This window comes from Apus apus, chromosome 3 (genome assembly GCF_020740795.1).
Source record: "Apus apus isolate bApuApu2 chromosome 3, bApuApu2.pri.cur, whole genome shotgun sequence".
Classification (NCBI taxonomy): Eukaryota; Metazoa; Chordata; class Aves; order Apodiformes; family Apodidae; genus Apus; species Apus apus.
This window is the reverse complement of record NC_067284.1, coordinates 65,440,857-65,461,681: the sequence shown is the minus strand read 5'-3', so window position 1 is coordinate 65,461,681 and position 20,825 is coordinate 65,440,857. Positions and strand designations below refer to the sequence as shown.

General features: G+C 34.1%; 1 protein-coding gene across 2 annotated transcripts in view; it reads right to left on the bottom strand.

Annotated features, from left to right (window-relative positions):
• GPATCH2 (G-patch domain containing 2) overlaps window positions 1-20,825 on the bottom strand; it is a 120,170-nt gene that overhangs the window by 34,948 nt on the left and 64,397 nt on the right. For both annotated transcript variants that reach the window (XM_051615293.1, XM_051615294.1), the window contains 2 exons: window positions 4,363-4,427; window positions 1,634-1,673 (listed from right to left, as the gene is read on the bottom strand). In XM_051615293.1, coding sequence (XP_051471253.1) covers window positions 1,634-1,673; window positions 4,363-4,427 — 105 coding nt within the window. The remainder of the gene's footprint in view (window positions 1-1,633; window positions 1,674-4,362; window positions 4,428-20,825) is intronic.

Below are 20,825 nucleotides of genomic sequence, written 5' to 3'. Positions count from 1 at the left end.
GACCTTGAAGACCCAGCAGTTAGAAAAAGTTTCCACTCTTATTAGTCTTAGTTGGAATGCTCTGGTGCTAGTTAAAAGCTTACTGAAGGAAAAAAAAAAAAATCAGTAAAAGGAAAATTGGCTTAATCCTGGCTCAAACCAGGACAACAAGTAACATAACTTTGAGAGATTAAGCCTGCTCTGAAGTTCAAAAGAAAGGGGAGGAGACAGGAAAGAGTATACACTGATTGAAACAATGGCTTACTGGAGCTACTACAAGTGGTTCATGATGGGTCATCCTAAAATGAACCCTCCAAAGATTCTATGGGTCTTATTTCCTTTGGAAGTTTCAAATCTGTTTAAATTTGTAAATGTAGTAGTGAACTGGCACAGATCTAATGAAATCAACCATGCTGTATCAACTTTTACTGACTTGAAAAAATGTACTATGGAACTGCAGTCTTAAATATCAATGTACTCATGATGTATTCAGCTATTTTTACTGAATAGTTGAAGTAATTTATACATTTATGACATTAAACCAGGCTTATTTTCACATTTTATAGTTCTTGGACAGGTTTTTCAGTTTAGATATTACTAACATCCATTAAAAAAGGGTACACCTTCATGTCAGAACACAAGTTAAACAACTGCTATGAAGACAGGCTGAGAGTTGAGGCTATTCAGCCTGGAGAAGAGAAGGCTTCGGGAAGACCTTGTAGTGGCCTTCCAGTACCCAAAGGGGCTACAGAAAAGCTGGGGAGGGGCTTTTCACCAGCGAGGTTAGTGATGGACAAGGGGTAATGGTTTTAAACTGGAAAAGGGTAGATTTAGGTTAGACATTAGAAAGGTAGCAAGGTGCTGGAAAAGGTTGCCTAGGGAAGTCGTGGAAGCTCCCTCCCTGGAGGTATTTGAGGCTATGTTGGATGAGGCTTCGTGCAGCCTGGTCTAGCGTGAGGTGACCCTGCTCATAGCAGGGAGGTAAGAACTCAATGATCTTTAAGGTCCCTTCTAACCTTAACCATTCTATCATTCTATGATAATAAAATAAATGCCATATTGCAAATCAAACAATTAAATACATCTTCACATTCCCTCAACCCCATGTCTAGGCTTAGACCTTCTAAAGACTACATTGTAGGGGATTAGCAGACAAACCAGAGAGATATTTTCACCAATATCTGCACGATGACAGAGATTTAACAGTTCCTTTTTTTTTTTACTGCACTGGTCATTTAAACAAATGAAATGCATAAAAATGGAATTGAAGGTCTTCCTGCAGAAGCTTGCCCACTCTTGTCACTGTTCTGTATTTCTTGATTTTGTGAGTCAAATGTTTTGTTTTCCAACATTTTGAGAAACAACATCGGGAGATACTATGATTAAGAGAACCATCAAGAAAAAAATAAACAGACTTTTCATTTAACTTGTTAAAACTCAAAGATACTTAACTGATGATAAGTGACTAAAGATTTTTAATTAAGGGACTTTCTGAAATGCACCGCTGTTAACATGTTTCCTTACAAGAAAATACGAAATCATACCTGCTTTGTTTATAATTTCTTAAAATATTAGTCCACTGCCTCTGGAGTAGAGGCAGTTAAATTCCTTTGTACATATCAAGTAAACTGTTCTCGATCAAAGCAGTTCTTACCTGGCTATGTTCCTTCCTAGCCCCAGGGCTAAACCAGTGGCTGTGGGAGAAAAAGAAAAGACAGATTTAACAATATAACTAACAAAGCACGTGCTGTCATATGACCAGTCTGTGCATGCTTTTGGGTATTTTATTGTCTGCCAGGAAAATAGAGCCTTTGGCTATGCTTTATTTTAATAGGATACTTCTATTGAACTCTCCAACTCTGTAACAGTTTTGAAAGAACACACCACAAATTTCACTTCTTAGTATCTACTGGCTTTACAGGTAATTCTGCTGCGTCAAACAAGCTAGAATAATATATAAATGATAGTTTTTTAATATCCTATTATGCATGTGCTAAAAATAATTTAATACTTAGTACTGAAGTGTTATTTATTAACGATAATAGCTGAAAAGATTTTTAAGTACTGTGAACTACCTGGTAGTTGCTGATGTATTCTTTCACAATTAAGGTCTGAATTTGAATCTACAGTGAAATTCAAAGTCTGTACATTCAGTGGCTTCGTAGCTCTACACAGCTGCACAATTTTGACTATCAGTGGCCTTATTTCATAGAGGTGAAAATTTGGACTAAGATGTTGATGTGCAGGGACAAGACCTCACAAAGTAAGTTTTCCCTCAGCAGCAGTAGAAGCATATTAATACTAGTTCACATACACACTGTGATCACAAAGAACTGGATTAACACCTGTAGCTGTAGTAATTATTATATAAATACAAGGCAAATGTTGACACTTAGAAAATGAAAAGAAGGAAAAAACAATTTAAACAAGGGGCATCTGAAATTACATATAGTACCTAAATATTATTAATGTAAGCAAGCAATAGACTTTGGGCAAAGGAAAAAAAAATTCTATGCAGCACAATATTGCACAAAAAGACCATCCCATTATCTGCTCTCATGCTTGCAGGTTCCTTAAGAATTGTAACCAAAGCTTACAGGCTTAATCTAGTTACACTTTTTCTGAAGTAGTTAAATTCAATACAGTTTACTCTCATTTTTACCTCACAGGAGCTACATAATGACAATAAATTTTTAAATTTAATTTAATATACTGAGAACAAGCAGATTTCATTGTATTGTTTGGTCTAAATAATATATTTTTTTTTTAAAGTCACAAATATGAAAGTTTTTTGGCACTCATTTTTTGTGAGTTTGCTAATGAACAATCAACCCTCTCATTCTTGTATACAAGACTGGCTGTCACCAAAACCTGCATGCTGCTGACTCCTTTTTCTACTTTTAAGGTGATTAAGGAAAAGAAGTTGGAAATTAAAAAAGAATGACAGCAATACAGTTAAAAGTATACCTTGAGATAAAATTTAGTACGCATTTATGCATTTTGGACACGAAACACTCATCAACTGCAATGAATAGTTCAATGTGATGAAAACAGGGAGATATGATGCACATGTAACTTTGATATTGGCAATGGATGAGAAGAAAAAACACATTTGCAAGTGACCCAACAAATAAGGTCGCTAACATCCAGAAGCTGACAAAGATAAGAAATATAATGGGTTAGATCTAAATTCCACTTAAAAGTGTCTTGTCTCTCAGCAAACACTCAAGGAGGAGCAGCAAACTAGGGTATCCTTCTCCAAATAAACTCTGCTGGTTTGTGGCAATTCAGTGGATTATAAAATAAAATTATTATTAAAACATCACTCTATTGAAAAAATATATCAAAGTAATTAGAATGTGTCTCATAATTAGACATCAAAAACCCTTAATAAAGAATAAGAAAGACTTCATACAATTAGAAAGTGATATTCACATCATACTGATTTTTATTGTTTTGTCCTTTTACTTAATTACAGTATTGTTTGCTTGTTTGTTTCAATAAAATAAACAAAAGTAAACCCCATAAAATACCACTTGAATTACTTTAGGGTAGACAGAACTTAGGAAATTTTTTTAGTTAATACAAACATTAGCAAATTATGGGGTGCAAAAGAAGTGGATTAGTAGCATAATGCAGTTGGTACTGAGGATCTGATGTTTGTAGTATTTGAAACTTTGGCAAATTGTGTTTTTAACTGTGGATAATATATCTAGTAGCAGTTAGCATGTCTAAATGTTTCCCCAAATATATTACTTCCTAAACACACGTGTCTGTGATTTAGATTTCTGACTTGGAAAGCACAAGAAAATTTAAACTTCTTATTGTAATGATTCAAAACCAAGATAACCAAGAAATAATGTTTTCAGCTGAACAGAATAAGAGTTTACAGTAATGGCACACTGGAGAAAGTAAACAAACTGAAGGATACTCCCTATTTAGATGTCTCTAAGCAATTAATTCAATGTCTTCTAGTGGAATTTAGGTTAAATTTCTCACATGATACATCATGTTTAAGAACTGATGCTTGTTGATTTTCATATATTCATGCTTGGAATTTATTAATTTCCTTATGGAGAAAAACAAAGCAGGTCTTTTAAAACTACCCATATTTGGTATCTAGCCTTAAAAAGTGTTGCATTTGAGGTACTCAGCAAGTTAATTAAAACACATTTACAAAGCTGTGAACTTAATGTTTCACTACGAAAAATAAAATGAATTACAAAAGATTATAAATACTATTACCAAATAAAGATCATTATATAACTGAGCTGAGGCTCTCATCACTTGTTTAGTTCAGCTGCATTATGTGTCTTTGGGACAGAGGTATTACTGTAACACAAACAATAATACGCAGTTATAACTCCCATCACTGATACTCACTCATGATGAAGAGAATCCTGGGACAAATGAACTGTTTTCCTGCTGCTGCCTGGTCCTGGAGTTATCTAATGAAAAAAAATAGGAAAAAATAGTCTTTAAATAATGGGGCAACATACACACATGCAGGGACTGACTATTAAGAAAACCTGCCACAAATACCAAATAGGGACAGCACACTAGATGTAGTAAATGCATTTAGCAGTATCTGCAATTCTTAAGCAAAACGAGTGCAGAAAGTTCTCGACAAGATTTACCAAAATCCTTTATATAGAAATTTGATTGGATGTCAGACAACATGTCTGGCAAATGTCAGACAACACACATTTGTAGATGTAAGGGGCCTAAGTAATTTTTGAAACATCCATGAAGCACTTTATCTCCAAAAAAAGAAAGCTAAATGTTTTGAAAATCATAATCAACATACTATCCTTATTTACAGATAATACAGCAATTCTTTATAAATTTCTTTATTTTATTTATAAAATTCTTTATAGAATTTCTTTAAAGAGCTCCTGATCTTTGTATCCCAACACAAAGCTTTTGAAATTCAAGTTGATGTGGGATAGAGAGCAAAGATAAAATAATTTTTACCATACTGTACTATAGACTTTGTCTAATGCTTTATATATACTGAAACAAAAAAATACTTATTATGCTCAATTTAAGAACTATCTTAACAATGCATTATAGCACAGACAGACTTTTGCAGATTATGATATCCTGGTATTGCTCAAGAATGTATTCAAACAGCTTTATTTTTATATTTCAAATCTGCTTAGTTTGTCTATACATGTAGATAGGTAAAAGCAGAAGAATGAGAGACCATCCAATAAAGCTAAAAAAAAAACAGAGAAGGCAAATAGTTCCTGTTGGAAAGAATGCAGGAACATATTCTCAGTTCCTTGCAGATAGTTCTGTAGTCAGTAGATGACCATAGGTAGCAATGAAATCAGATATTCTGCCAGTTTTGAAAAGAAATGATAAAAACTCAATGGTACTTGATTTATATGGCTCAGGCTTGCCAAAAATACCAAAGCAGGAGATTCACAGACAAACGCAGCCTACTCTTCATTAACAGAACAATGTGCTGAACTTTTAAAGAAAATATCCCTATTCATCTGGTGTCATGATGAAGAAAAGCCAAGGCAGTTGGAGCTCCAAGCCTGGAAACACCCCCTGAATAATCTGAAAGCGCTATGCAGTTAAGAGTATTTGACCAAAATCTCTTTCTTTGACCTGAAGAATAATATCACTTGGAGCTGAGAAACCCTACATTGTTGTCACTTTTGTGGCTGATGATGATTGAAAAGAATCGTTAATACCTTAACGCAGAAAAATACATAAAACCCTAGTAAGGGATACAAAGAAACACACAAATCCCTAGTACAAGAAATCATGGCAGGTAGATGGGCGAAGAGCACATACTACTTTACCCACATTTAGAATTTACTGTTTTACTAGACTTATTGAGGCCTTACCTAGCCACATGGTAATAATAAAACTGATCAATTGTTACTTTTGTAATATCATAGTTTGCCTAATAACAACAGCGAGAAATGTCAGTTCACAAATTCAGACCTTGAAATGTGAGCAACTATTTTAATATGCAATTTCCAAATGGTAAGATTAATAACTGAACTGTTACTTTTAACACTATAGGCAAGCATGTAGCTCAGCTCTTGAGAGTTACATCCTGCATTAATCTCAAAATGAGGTTTTCATGCTATTCCAGCGGGTATCCCTGGAATACAGTAATCCATTTTCTATACTGTGGCTATAAGAAAAGCCGACTGTGCCTATGTCATGCTTTGTTAGAGGTTCATGATCACATTATCTCATGGTGGACCTGACACTTTTATTCAGTTTACAGTATGTTCTGTGTACAGGCAACTTATTTCCTTTGCCAGGGCTGCTGACAACCTTTTCCACACTATATTAATCTTGTTTACAGACTTTATCTTGGTACAAATATCAGAAAACCAAACTTTTTATCTCAGGGAGAAAATAAACAACATGTTGACAGAAGCAAAAGCTATTTTCTGGACTAAAATTGGTTGTTTACCTGCAGCTATATTTATGGAAGCAAGCTTAAATTTCCAGCTTACTCAAAATACATAATCTGAAATATTATAAGCATGGAAATTTCAAGAAAAATCACTTGGGAAATTGCCAGTTTTAAAATACTATATAAATCACAGAAGTATGTTTTTCTACTAATTTATAGGAGAATATGAACTTGCTTGCAACAGTTACAACTGATGACAAAGTACACTACTCAGGTTTCTCTTGCACACGCCAGATAACTTCAGTTACCAAGCAGCCACAGAATACTTATAAAACTAAATGCATAATGCATATGTATAGATCATTACATAAAAATGAATGTGATTCTGGTCAGAGTCACGATATGTTAATACAAATGAATTCCTATTTGCAAAATTCATGTAGGGTGTAAAAAGCCATAACAAAACCTATTGCCCATTTTCATTTGCTACCTCTCTGTTAGAAAAATCTACACCAAATAGCTACTGAATTTGCACAGAATAGAGATTCAACTGCTCCAGAAACTGGGAGCAGATTGCAAAGATAGATACTGAAATCAAAACAAATACCGCCTCAACTGTGTTGATTCTATATTCATGCATTATATAGAATTATTTTAGGTAATGAAAATTAGGTGCACAAGAAGACATCAAGGGGTAAAGTAAGTACTAGTTTCCCATTGGGTAACTAAGAACAAACAGCATGTATGCTAGTGTGCACGTCTGAGTGCACATGTATATCATGGAATCAGAATTGCTGTGATGGTAGTGTTTAGCAGACTGACAGATAAGGCCTGTTTTAAAGTTTGAGTTCATTCAACACTTCTTGGTAATAGTAAATTCTTACATACTATTAAACATCCTCCTTATATAGAAGAATGTTAGTTTTTAACGATTGTGTGCTAAATTAGCTGTGAGTACAGAGTATCATTGAGTTTTTGGTTACAGACACCTGAGCCATGGGCAAGCAAAGTGCATTCTGAAAAGGCACGTTTTTATAACATCCACAAGTGCTGTAGGTTACTTTTGCCACATGCTTTACAGTAAAAAAATGTAGGAGATTTTTTTCCTAATATACATGTAGTAGCATTTTTTTTCAAATCTTTTGATGGATAAAGTTTTGGAGAAAAATGCCATGGCACGCTTTAATACACAACATGAACAGAATACTGGCTTCAAAAGATCCTTCCTGGGAGATATTAAATTGCCTAGGAAATACCCAGTAATCTCTTTCAAGCTTTTTAGCAGTATATTTTAACAGCCTCTTTCTAGAAGTTGCATTACCCCAAAACTGAACACAATCACACGCTTACTGGATTTTAGGTAACTATAACTAACAAAGAAAGTGAAGTAGTGCTATTTCCTCTAATTAAGAACAGCATGTTTTAAAAAACTTCCTAGATGTAGCAAATTACTAGAAATTAAGTCCTAGAGGATGAGGTACAAAGCAGGCTTTGGGCATTGACCACCTCTCTAGGAAGTCTGTTCCAGTGTTTGACTACCCCTTCAGTAAATAAATGCTTCATAATCAATGAATCACTACCATTCTGCTTGCAAAATATATTCAAGTGATAAGGAAGAAAAAAACCCTCAAGAAAAATAGGTTAAAAAAGTGGGCTTTAATCCTACAGCAAACCGATATCCCAGTACATCTTTTACTGTTTTCTCTAAAAAAAAAAAAAAGCTTCACACTCCAGATAAAATGAGAACCAGTAAGTTTCTTAAAGAATATGTCCCAGCTCCCCAATCTCTAGTGATTTCACACACTGTTAAAGAGTTTTCTCTACATTTCTTTTCACACAAGTGATCAAAATGCCTCTTTCTTCATCTACAAGTTTCAGTTGAATGATTAACAGATGGAAATTAAAAACTATGGCATAAGATTAAAAGAAAAGTCCACTATTGAACATAGCTCTTTAAGAGAAAGATGGAAATTGTACATCTCATGTATAAAACAAAATAGGGAATGGCTTTGTAAATCTTTGCTATTACATAGGTTTTTTTCTACTGCTTTTAAGATAAATCTGGAAATTAAACGAAATAATTGTAAACTTACAATGAAAAAGACTTTTGAAAAGAGACTGACCTAGGTGTAATATTTTTTTTTGCTTGTTTTAAATGGTAACACTAGCAGAAAATAAAACCAACTCCCCATTGAAAACAAATTTAAGATCCTCAGGACTGCATTAACACACAGCGTCACTATTTCAATTTTTTATATTAGGAAAGGGAAAAACGTTCAGGGCAGCTGTCTGAATTGTATTACGGCAAAAAAACAATAATCAAAATTTTAATACTTCATTACTCTGTAAATAGCTAGTATTAAACAGATTTTATTTAAATGAAACACAATTTTTCTTTGTACAAAGAACTGCTAAATAAATGCTGCAGAAAAATGCTGTGTATAAAAAACCCCTTGTACTATTTTAGCTGTCTGTTTAGATACAAAATTTATTATAGGGTGAATTTTTATCTTCACTAAGTCAACAGGATTTTGGCTGCAGTAGTGCTGGCACTGTATCCTTCTTAGTTAAGAATGATCTAAAATGCTGAAATAATGCTTTTACTTGTACAATTATGATCTATAAGTGAAGTTACCCACACAGTGATGTAGACACAGGAGAAAAGAGCAGAGCAGTGATTAGGATACTAGCCTTGACCTGAGAGATGCAGGTTCAATTCCTTGCTCTGCTGTAGGCTTGTTTTTTTGACCTTTGATAGGTTGTTTTGTGCAGCTCAGTTCCTCATTCGGGTAAAACAAGAAACACATACAAATAAGACCTTTCTTTCTCCCTCTGCCCAAAGTAATCTAATAATTTTTCTTACTTCATTGTAGTAATGTAATGTAATGACAGTAAAGATTGTACCAACAACAAAGGATGTCATCAAAGCGTTTGCTTTAGGACTGTTTGAAGTATACTATTGAAGGTGATTTTTACTCCTACTGCCATGGGACTTATTACAGGAAAGAGAGAAATGTCAATATTAAATACATTTACATATATAAGCAGAATTACTCAGAACTCTCTGCAGGTACAAGTCTTACTATGACAGTTCATGGCAGCATAAGCTTACTCAGAATGGATTAAAAAAACATGCACACAACAGAACCCCTATTTTCAAATCACTGCCCAGCTTCAGCAGCAAGCTATGAGTGGCCTCTACTGGCTGACCAAAGGCTACAGAAGTCACTAAGCTTTTGCTAATAAAAATAATATGCTCATCAGTGCCAAATAATTCCCTTATGCTGTGGCTAAAAATAAAAGGCAAACAAGATGAGTTATACAACAGACCATAGGCAGAAAAATACCTTTAACACCAGTGCTCCTAAGACTTGTCAAAATAATACTGTGAATATATATATATGCAAAAGTTGATTTTTCAATAGCTGATAATGGAATTCAGTAGGATATATTGTGCTAGCTGTCAAGGTGGAAACAAACATGAATTTCAAGTAGTTAATAATTTTTTAATGTAAATTATATACTTTTTATGAAGACTGAATTACTTCAATTATGATAGCAGTGGTTTGATTTAGATGCACATTTACAAAACCTGTTGCATCATCTGAGAAGGTATGAAACCAGAGACTACGTAAGTATTCTTTTCATAAATGTGAAACAAATTTGGCCTTTTCCTAATTTATAAAATTAGAAATGGTAACATATAGAATAATACAAACAAAGAAAAACTAAAGTATGAGAATGCATTTATTGCCACAAAGATGATCTACAATTTCTTCCAATACATAAAATACTGTATTTTTATTAAAAAAAGAAAGAATAAACAATAATTAATTTTTCTTTTAAAACACTAATTGTGACCAGCACAACTTGAACAGAGTAAAAGCTGTCCAGAACATGACCAAAAACACTTATTTGATTATCATGCAGCACCTATGTTTAAATAATATAAACAAAAAATTAAGATAAAAATTGCACAAATAGCAAGAAAGTAATATTTTTACTTCACCTTTCTTTTCTATAGGAATATGTGCCTGATTTGCCTTTCTCCCACATTTTAGTTGCACCCTATCAAAAGGGATTACTGTCCAACCTAAGTGCCTACTGATGTCAAAAGCTGACTGCCTTCATAAGGAACCACACGGTGCTCACTCAACACTATGCTGTGGTATTTCCAGCTCCTGTTCCGAATCCTGCCCCATTTCAGATTTCTACCTCATTTCAGAATTCAGTCCCATTATCTCCACTGCTCAAAATTGTTCACAGAGTTATCTAGCTGACATGTGAGATAACCCTCCATCTCAACAGACACCACTGGGATATGACATGCTGACCCACAGTAAGCCCTGATTATTAGCTTGAAACATACACCATATAAAAGGAGCTTCGAGCCAAATAATTTGTTTTAAAGTCTTTTTGTTTTACTTAAACATTGAAACTCATTTTAAACATGCTGAAATCAGTTCCATTAACCTATATAGTCATGAACATACTAAGACACATTAATGTTAAATTTTGACTATTACCAGAAAACAGATGAAAAACACTGTGAGTCAAAAGTAGATTGCAAGTAATGCCTTTTTATTTTCTAAAGAGAAAGGGATTTTAGTTGAAGAAGTTGTAATTAAATGAAAAACAAATGGCCAGCCACTGCAATTGAACAGAATGATCCGTTGCCTTCATTGCAACGAAGCCCATGTTCTTAACACACTGAAAAAAGTCTTGTAGCAAACAGAAGTACAGTAAGGTTCCCTTCTTTCTGTCCCATCTTTTCCACACTACCACACTTCCAGTGGCTGGGAAAGCATTTAGGATTAGCAAACCCCAACACAGGCAAGCAGAACTGATGTGCTAGGATAACTCTCAGTTGCAAACTGGCTTCCTATCTAGAACCTACAGTTCAGCATGATCTTTAAGTCTTGAACCAGTCAAGTCACATTTGTATGAAAACCTCATTTCCTTTTCTTTTTATAAGGGGCACCCAGTGAGATAAATGAAAACCCTGACACAACAAAAATCAGACAGCATCCTAAGCTGCATTCAGGAGAATAAACAGATAGGAATACTGGGCATAAGAAAACGCTGATAGCAGCATACCTAAGAATTTCCCACAAAAAGAAAATAGTTCAGGTATCAGAAAATTTTTGTTTCCAAGATTACACTGGTAAGATTTCAAATAAAATACATTTCAAATTTTATACAGTTCAATCAATAACAGACCCAATGAAATTTAGACATCTGGACTGCTAAAATAAATGCATGACCTTTTGCCCTTTAGGGCAAGTAACAGTTAAATAATCAGTGCCCACAAAACAATTTTTCTTCATTTCAACGGAATTTCCCACCAGAAAGGCTCACACCACAGTAAAACAGCAGGAAAAAGGTTTTAAGAGAGTTTCAGGTACAGACTTGGCCAGTTTCACTGTTGACAGTGTTGTATGTGGATGATAATTATTTTGAGCTTGCCTGTACATACGCTTTACCCTGCAAGATTTCATGACTGGTAGATTTTATAAATCTTTCTGTGTTTGCTGCTTTCTCTGACGTCTGAATTTCTAATGTATAACTATAACCATTGCATCAAGATGCAAATGCCAACTTTTTATTAAGGTCAAGCTACACTCAAGGCTTAAGATACCTTTTTATTTTTCTCCATAAGCTAAATTATGTAGAAATAAGATATGGTTTAAAATATATTACAATAAGTATTATTTTTCTTAGGAAGACATTCTCAAGCTTTGCCATCACCTTGCCTTCAAAGTAGCAAAAGTAAATAATTAATGACTTCTATTAGAGAAGAAATGGAAACAAGTAAATTTGAATAGGGGAAAAATAATCAAAAGTGGGAATTCCACTCATACATTTTAAAAGAGGCTGTCAAGCTTGTTAGGCTTAATAGTAGTCCCACACTGGGATACAAACACTGAGATAAGGTAGCATTGCAATATTTAATCTCTAACACAATGTAGCTATCAAAGGTGTACCCTACCAAAAGCTCTTGAATGGATTGTGTAAAGTCACCATTAACTTTGATTTGAAGGCTAAACTATATCATCTTACTCTAAAATTCCACCTTATCAGTAAGAGCACTCCAAGGTTCTCTTTGTATGATATCAGCCCTATATGTAATGGAAAACATCACAGTATGCTCTTAAGAGAAAGCCTAAAGTTCCTTACAGTAATTTAAACTTATAATACATTACAATGATAGCTATCCCAAAATGCTAATTAATTAAGGAAGATAAAGACTGTGCTCTAGTAATAGAACACTTGTATCTGCTATCCACTCCTCTAGCAAGATGAAATATCACTGCTATGTTTCGTCCTACTTTTTTCATGGCACACAAGTTATACTTACTTACTGAACACACTACTTGCCATTCCAGTTGACTGGGGTACAATCCTGCAATTTACAAAGTGAATTTTCAGGTTTGCTTTTCATTTGCTGCCAATGCATATCTGTGATGCTTGCTTACTAAATGCAAGTTTCAGGATCAGTAACTTTAATTTATCTACAGAAGTAATACTATGCTGTTGGCTATTCTATTTCCTACCAAATACCCGAAGACTTTAACACAGTACCAGAATGGGGGCTGAGTTAGAGGGCGCTCAGCATGTTATTAAGCCTGGTTTGGTTTGCAGACAGGTTTAACACTAGAAAGCATGGTAGCCTCTCCCAAATGTTGTTAAGATCTGTTGCTCAGATTTCTCCTAGAAAAATAAGAAGTTGCTGGTCAAGAGGAAGCCCAATTATTTCATTATTAACTCCAGCAGGATAAATGTTGCATTCCACAAAGTTAACTGGAAACTGTGAGTTGAAGAATTACAGCAAATAAACAGCTCAAGTAATGGAAAATCAAAATATAAAAAGGCACATCTGTAACTTTGGCTGATTTTTAAAGGATTTTGCATTTAATGGCAGAATTTAAGAAATTGTATATATTAGCAGAAAGTGCTATCACACTCCCTATAGCACTGAATTGTGCAGATGGCCAACAAGAAAAAATGTATGGAAATAGCTGTTTGAATTTGGCATTATGACCCACAGATATTTAAGCACAATAAAACAAAATACATTTTGAGGGTTTTTTACTATTCCTAAAATAATAAATATATAGTGATAAATTAATTAGGACTAATATTCTTGGCAAGAGATGGATGTTCACTGAACAGGTACCATAAGTGCCATGAAATATTTGGGAACATTTCTAAGTACTTCCTGGATACAACTGAATGCTGAGGAAAGAAATCAATTGAACAAGGAAAATTTACAGAAAATTCAGGAAAATTACAGAAGCAGCTCATATTCAAAAGGTAAAATTCAGCTTACTATTAAATCAGAGGTAATTTGTCCAATACTGGATCAAAAGAAGTTACTTACTGAGGGAATGCTTGTTCTTTGAGGTGGATGGGGGGGGAAATGGTACCAGTTACATGGTTCAAACAATATGAAGTGTCCTGAACCTTGAAAATTTCATTTTTGCGTAACTTGGTACACAAAGAAATTATCTGTATGGGTTGATTTTTGTTTCCTTTCTTACAGTGAAAGCCCATCAGCTCCAGAAGTTTTTGTGGCTAAAATTAACAAGAGTATATTTTCCATTTGAACCTTAGCTTAAAATTTCTGATGTTATTTCTTATAATGTTTTTATGATCAACCATCCTAGCACCATTTCACCCTGATAAACAACTCATTCCTCTTTCCTATTGTAGGACTTTTCCATGCCCTTTACATTCTTTGAATGGACTTCTCTCATCTTTAGATAAGATTTTGGTTTGCCATGTGCAAAAGCATTTCTAGTGAAAGGCAACATAAGCAAACAGCACTATACAGAGCTCTGGACTGATTCAAGAATAAAGTAATATGTATTTTGTTAAACCTAAATATGTGTGCAACTTCTGCCATTTAAAAATATTTCAGGAGAACACTATCTCCAAGGTTTAGTTTCAGAAGTCAAATAGTAAATACAGCAACAGAGAATAGCAGGGGAAAAATCCCTTCTACCTGAAAACAGAGATATGACATGCTTCCAGATCATCCCTAGGCAACTGGGGTATGTTTAATTACTCACAACACAAGGCTTCACATTTCAAAATTTACAAGACTCGGGTAGGGGAGAAAGAAGATGATAGGACTGTTTTGACTGTGTAGGTATATCTGTATTAAGAGAGTTTTCCAAAGTACATTATGCTTGAAAATTACTACGGCTTAAATAAAGGAGCTTACTTGGAAAATCCAAACATTTCTGTGTCAGTTCTCCTTCCATCTGATGTCAGAGTCAACCAATGAATGCCTTCATGCCAAAAGAATAGACACTATCTTCTCTGTATGAGTAAAATTTTCTTCTCAATATGCTTTAGGATTATGATCTACAGAGAAGTAATGCTCTATTTTTACATCCTCACATAAGGCTTTTGGTTTCTATTGAAATAAACTTATTTTTTAAACCACGTACAATGCTGTGAGAGATCTATAGCAGGGTTTCAAAATTATTATGGTTGAAACTAAGTAAAATATTATAAATATGGAAGCTCAGTAAAGAAATTCAGACTTCGGGTTGGTGTTAGTTCACCACCATGAGTTCTGGAAAAGCAGTTCCTAAAAGTTTTTTTCATGGTACCTCAGGAGTCCTTGATAAGTAAATGACAAACAACTTCGTAGTTGAAAAATCTTACCCCTCATACAATCTTTCTTCCCAGTTTGGAATACATTTCTTCACATAGCAAAAACAAAACTGCAGACAATGCTGAAGATAACAAAATGTGTGGTAGGCTAGAAAGACCTAGCAAAACTAAACAAAACCCCCACTATTTTTCCCAAAGCTGCAGCCGTTCATCTTAACAGACCCCTTAGGTTCTCATTAGATGCCTAAAAAGGGAACAAACTCCAGAGATGAAACAGCTGTTTTAAACGTTTGCTGACTTCAGAACCCATAAAACTTTAGGGTGATTAGGACAGGATGTACCAACCACCTTTTGCATACATTAAAACTGTCCTCATCTTTTACTGAATTATCAATCACATTCAGCTCGTAGAAGAGATAGAGCTCAAAGCATGAAGCTTTAAATGTGCCACAAGGTAGTAGAACAGTAGGAGGGGCAATCTTCAACATGTTTGAAAACAGAAAGCCCTAGAAACAGTAAACAGCAATGTAATTTTTACTTAATGTATGACATACACATCTTAAAATCTGGATTTCTCCTAATATATATATATATATATATAAAAGCAGCGTTCCCACTAAGAGCATTCAATTTCTCAGCCATATGACTCAGAGATGTAAATAAATGTCTCCATTGAACAGTAAACTCCCAGATCAAACTTATTTTAATTGAATAAGCTGGGGATATAGTAGTGACATCAACACATTCTGAAAATACCAAAGTTTCAAGCAAAGGATTTTCTGATTAAATTATTCAGTGTAATAGATACTTTCCTTATCAGGCAACTAAACTAAAATAAAGCATTTAGAAATGTACTGGGTACATCATCACTGCAGCTCTTCTGTGTTTACCAAGCTAAGAGTAAGAATGCATGTATGTTAATGTGAAATGTCTTGTTTTACATACAGCTTTATGCATTGTGGTGCACTATTTGTAGACCTGCTATTGCTACATGATGAACAGATAAGGACTTGCATTTTATCTTAATTACCTCCTATTTACACAAAATATAACGTTTATTGCAAATCAGAGTGGAAATATTTTTAAGTAGTCAATTGCGTCTTACATGTTGACAGCATAAGCCCATGAAATTGCCAATTCTGACATTTTAAAATGTTGATAAAACTTCCACCTTTAGCATTTCACAAGAAAGTGATTGCTATTAGAAAGACTCTGTATGGATACATTGCTTCCAGTTCTGTTAGTTCCAATTTCTTTTACCTTTATTTACTTTCCTAAAGAGACAAGCTTTTCAGCTGGTAAAAATATGCACATCAAATGAGCTACAATTAATTCACTGATAAAGCTACCATACTTGAACTAGCTGAGGAGCCAGTTCTAAAATGTACACTCATAAATATTTATGCTTCCAGGACAGTAAACTTTAAATAGATTTGAAAAAAGGAAATGTTAAAATCCAGAATACCTCATGTCTTCTCCATATTGCTAGACTGTAACATTTGTGTTTAACAGCTAATTATCTCATGGTGAGAAAAGCCTCAATGGCTTCCATTTTCAAAGCAGTTATATATATTTAAACTATAAATATCTTTCGGCTTTTCAGCATGAACAGACTGCTAGATATTCGAAAAGGGCAGCTGCCACATTGTTCCCTGGGTGCAACACAATGGCAGGTCAAACTTTTGTTCCTCTTGTCCTACAAACAATTTTCAAGCCCACGCTCAATAAATAAATTTGGTCTCAGCACTCCCAATCAGGGCTGCACAATCCCCTCAGTAGCAGACCTATGATAAATGGACTTATTTTCCCAAATCAAACACTTGAATTTAAATTCAGATGAGTTAATGCAAAGGTCAACATTGTAATCAGTTCTTTTGATCTTTATAGAATTTCTAGAGTAATACATAATAAATCTGAAACAAGGCAATTTGCAGCTCTGTATGTGTGGCTGGTAATAAAAATCTTAACGATTAGAGCCTTTATGTACTTAGGGAACGTTTTATAGTAATAGCTATAGTGAGAGCCTCAATGCATGGGGAATGATGGCAATAGATAACACCGAAAGACATGATTGCTTGATTCTTTATATAGTTTATACAGTATGTATAGATTATACATTTTAAATTAAAGTACAATGTTTCTGAAGAGCTTCCCAATGTTTTTCTAATATTCTATTTTGGATTTGTATACTCTACAAAATATGGCCTTGATAAAAACTTGTGGATTTAACAAACATCTCAAATACTGAGAATGTTATTTTTTCTTATACTACTATGTTACTTCAGGTAGCCATAAACAAAGGAAGAAATTAAAATCTTTGTGCACAAAGTGTGTACATATGTCTTGGTGTCTTTTTTAAAAAGGAAAATTCCTTCTTCTAGAAGCATATATTTAGAAGTACAGTGTATCACTTAAAAACAAAAACATGATTATTGAACAAAAGGCACTCCTTTGTCTTAGAAGTAGACTAAAAAGTCAGCCATCATATGAGGAAATTCTTAAGATCAAAAGGTTAAAAGCTGATTTTTTTTTCTTTAACAATCACAAAGTTTTCTTGATAATAACCAGATAATTACCCAATCACTAAAAGCTTCCTTTTCCAATATTCACAAAATAAATAAGATATTCAAGAACAGACACTTAAGGTGTCAGAGAACACCTTCCAAAAACAAACAAGAATATAGTTGAGTGAAGACAGACGGCAGTTTAAAACTGCAGAAAAAATACTTTTTGAGGAAAACTAAGACTAAGCAACTGTCAGCAATGACCACAGAGGAAGGCCCAAGAGTTCATCCATGAAAATAGCCTCTGAGGATCCTGCTATCAGGGCAGATCAGTTATCTGCATCTATTAAGTGAAGCTGAGAAGGAACAAATTTTTATTTGATTACTTTCCCTACTCAAAAGTCTCCAATTCTCACAAAACACATACACGTTCCTTTGGCAAAAACAAAATCACCAAATTCACTTAGGTGTTAACTATACAAGCTAAGTAAAACCACCATCACACAGAAGCATTACTGACATTAAGTGGTGTTTGTGAGAAGTAAAGCTTATTGCTTGGTTTTGATGCAAGACATCATCTCTTCTGTAATAAATGGAGTAGGTGACAGTGATCCTCTTGGCATGCTTGTAAGAACGTCTTAAATCTCATAAAGTGAGACAACACAATTGCATCATATAGGGGTTGTGAAGTACATCTAAGCCTAAAGTTTCTCTAAAGAATCTGACTTGATACTGCATGACAGGTCTATTAAAAGTAATCATTAGTCCAAAATCAATACACCACCATATATATAATGGATTAAAATCACAGCTGATCATCTTCAGCAATAATTATATCTAAGGAATCTTCTTCCAATTGACTTATTCCTAGTGGCACTCTACAGGAGTCTTGATAAAGATATTGAACAGCAATAAGCTAACAATGCAAAATTGGAAAAAACCACCATCAGCAAGACACAGGAGCTAGCATGCAGGCTATGTCAAAGTTGCTATTGTGGCAAGTATAGAAAAATCAGTTTTTACAGCTTTCACGCTGTTGTTTTGAAAGAGGCTGCTGGTTTTTGGTGATTCTGAATTATTTTGTTAAATTTTCATCTCACCTCTTCAGAAATTAGTGGTTTATTAAAACTTTGTTCAAGGGGACAGACTGACATTTGTAAAACTGTCATGAAGGGGGCTTTCCCCAGCCTTTCACTGTTATTTCTTATAAAAAAAGCAGAAGAAGCTGCTTGCTATGAAACAACTGATAATCTCATGAGGAGGACACCTGTGAACAAACTCATTGAGCCCTGGTGGTAGCATTTTGGTCTCTCATATCTCAACTCATGCACTGCTGCCTCAGTGTGAAGACAGAGGGAAAGCACGACATAATGGGCTTCAAAGACAGAGTTACTAAAAAAAAAGCACATAAATTTTCATCTATGATTATTAGAATAATAAACTCAAGATTGCAAGAACATAAGAGTTAGATTAAAGACAACAGCTTTCCTAGAATAAGCATGGACCACTGGAGCAAAATGCACAGGGAGCCTCAAGACAAGAAACTGTAATTGAAAATACAGAAAGATGGGAGCCCGAGCAAAAGATTAAAACTGTGAAGAAAGACAGAAAAAGAAAGGTTGATTCTTAGCAAGACAGCCAAATAACATGATTTAGAAAGAAAGTTAAGACAAATCTGACACATACTATTGACTGATATGACAAAGGCTGGCAGCATTCTCCAGTGATTAATCAAGGGAGTGCCATATATATTATATATATATATATATTTTAAAAAAATTAAATAATGATAGCTCAGACAGGTTACTGAAATATTAGAGGTGTGAGGTGACGGACTGTGTGAGGTGACGGACTGTGTGAGGTGGGAATAAAGACTAGCTACGGATAAGGTCTTGTTATAAAAACAGGTCTTAGACGTGCTTTGCTATTATAACTAAAGCCAGATACTGTATACTAAATTCTACTCTTTCATCTGTTATGTCCCTATCCTGTCTTCAGCTATATCATCATGAATCAATCATTTTGTTTTTTCTGTTCAAACCAAACCCACCATAATAGCATGCCATTATTTTAATGTTAAATATACCTCTTTTAAAAAATCTGTTTGTAGAATGTCAGGTACAAATTTGTGTTCAGCTGGCAGATTAAAGCCTCCACCCAATATGCAACTATAATTTAGTAATTAAACATTTTGTTAGTTTAGTTAGTGCAAAACATATAACTTGCTAAATAAGAAATATAATAATTAAGATACACAATTATACAATTATTATGTGTAATTACATAGGCTTTCAAAAAACTTTGCTTGACATGATGAAAGACTATTTTAAGAGATTCCAGTCTTTCACAATTTATCTTGTGGATTACATCCAACCAACCAGTTCAGATCACAGATGTAAATGATGAAATGGGTTTTCCTTCAGAATAAACTGTCTTCAAATGCAAAGAGTAGAAATGCGAGTAGCCACGTAATTAAAAGTATCAGTAACGATACCTGAGTTAAGAGTCTAAGCTTTATAATGACACTTGTCTAGATTTTCTAGATAGTTCCTGATGTAGAGATGATCCCATTATAAAAGGTGCTTTTGCTCTACCATATTAAAGACAATCTAAGCTAAGGTGCAACGCATCTGTACAAAATGGACCAAATGAGGTACTATCATGACTGCTTCCACCTATTCTTTGGTTAGAATTATGTTTTTTTTAAGCATAAGCACTACTAAAACAAAACAATCAAACACAGTAGGAGTAAATCAGTTTTAAGATCCTTGGACTGGCATGATGATCATCAAAACCCTGAGCAAATTTTTTATGGTATGAAGAAGAAAACAGCTGAAAAAAAAATTGAAAGAACTGTTACAAGTAAAAAATTTGAGTGTTTAAGGTACTGAATTAAAAAATCTATCTTGTACCAGTGAAAACAGACTAAAGAGACTCCTGTAAGAAACTGTTCTATCATAATTCCTGTTAAACAATAGATACCTATGAAGAAAATTATTAATTCATATGGTTTTCTTGTACTAATTATTTGCACACTAATAGATCTGCTGTGTAAAAAAAGCAGGGATCTGCAGTTGTAGAAAAGAGAAAAACATTACAGTACAACAAGTGATAAACACATCAGTGTAACAATGAGTACGGGGCCGATTTTGAGAATATGGACACTTTACACACAGGTTTTCAGAGTTCATCACTGCAATACCTCGATTCCACCATATATCAAGAAAACTTCACCACAAACTAAGTTAATAAACAGAACTACAGTTCAGGTTTCTCTTACCAAAGTAATTATAGAATATTAGTGGAACTTCTTCTGTTCATGGGTTTTT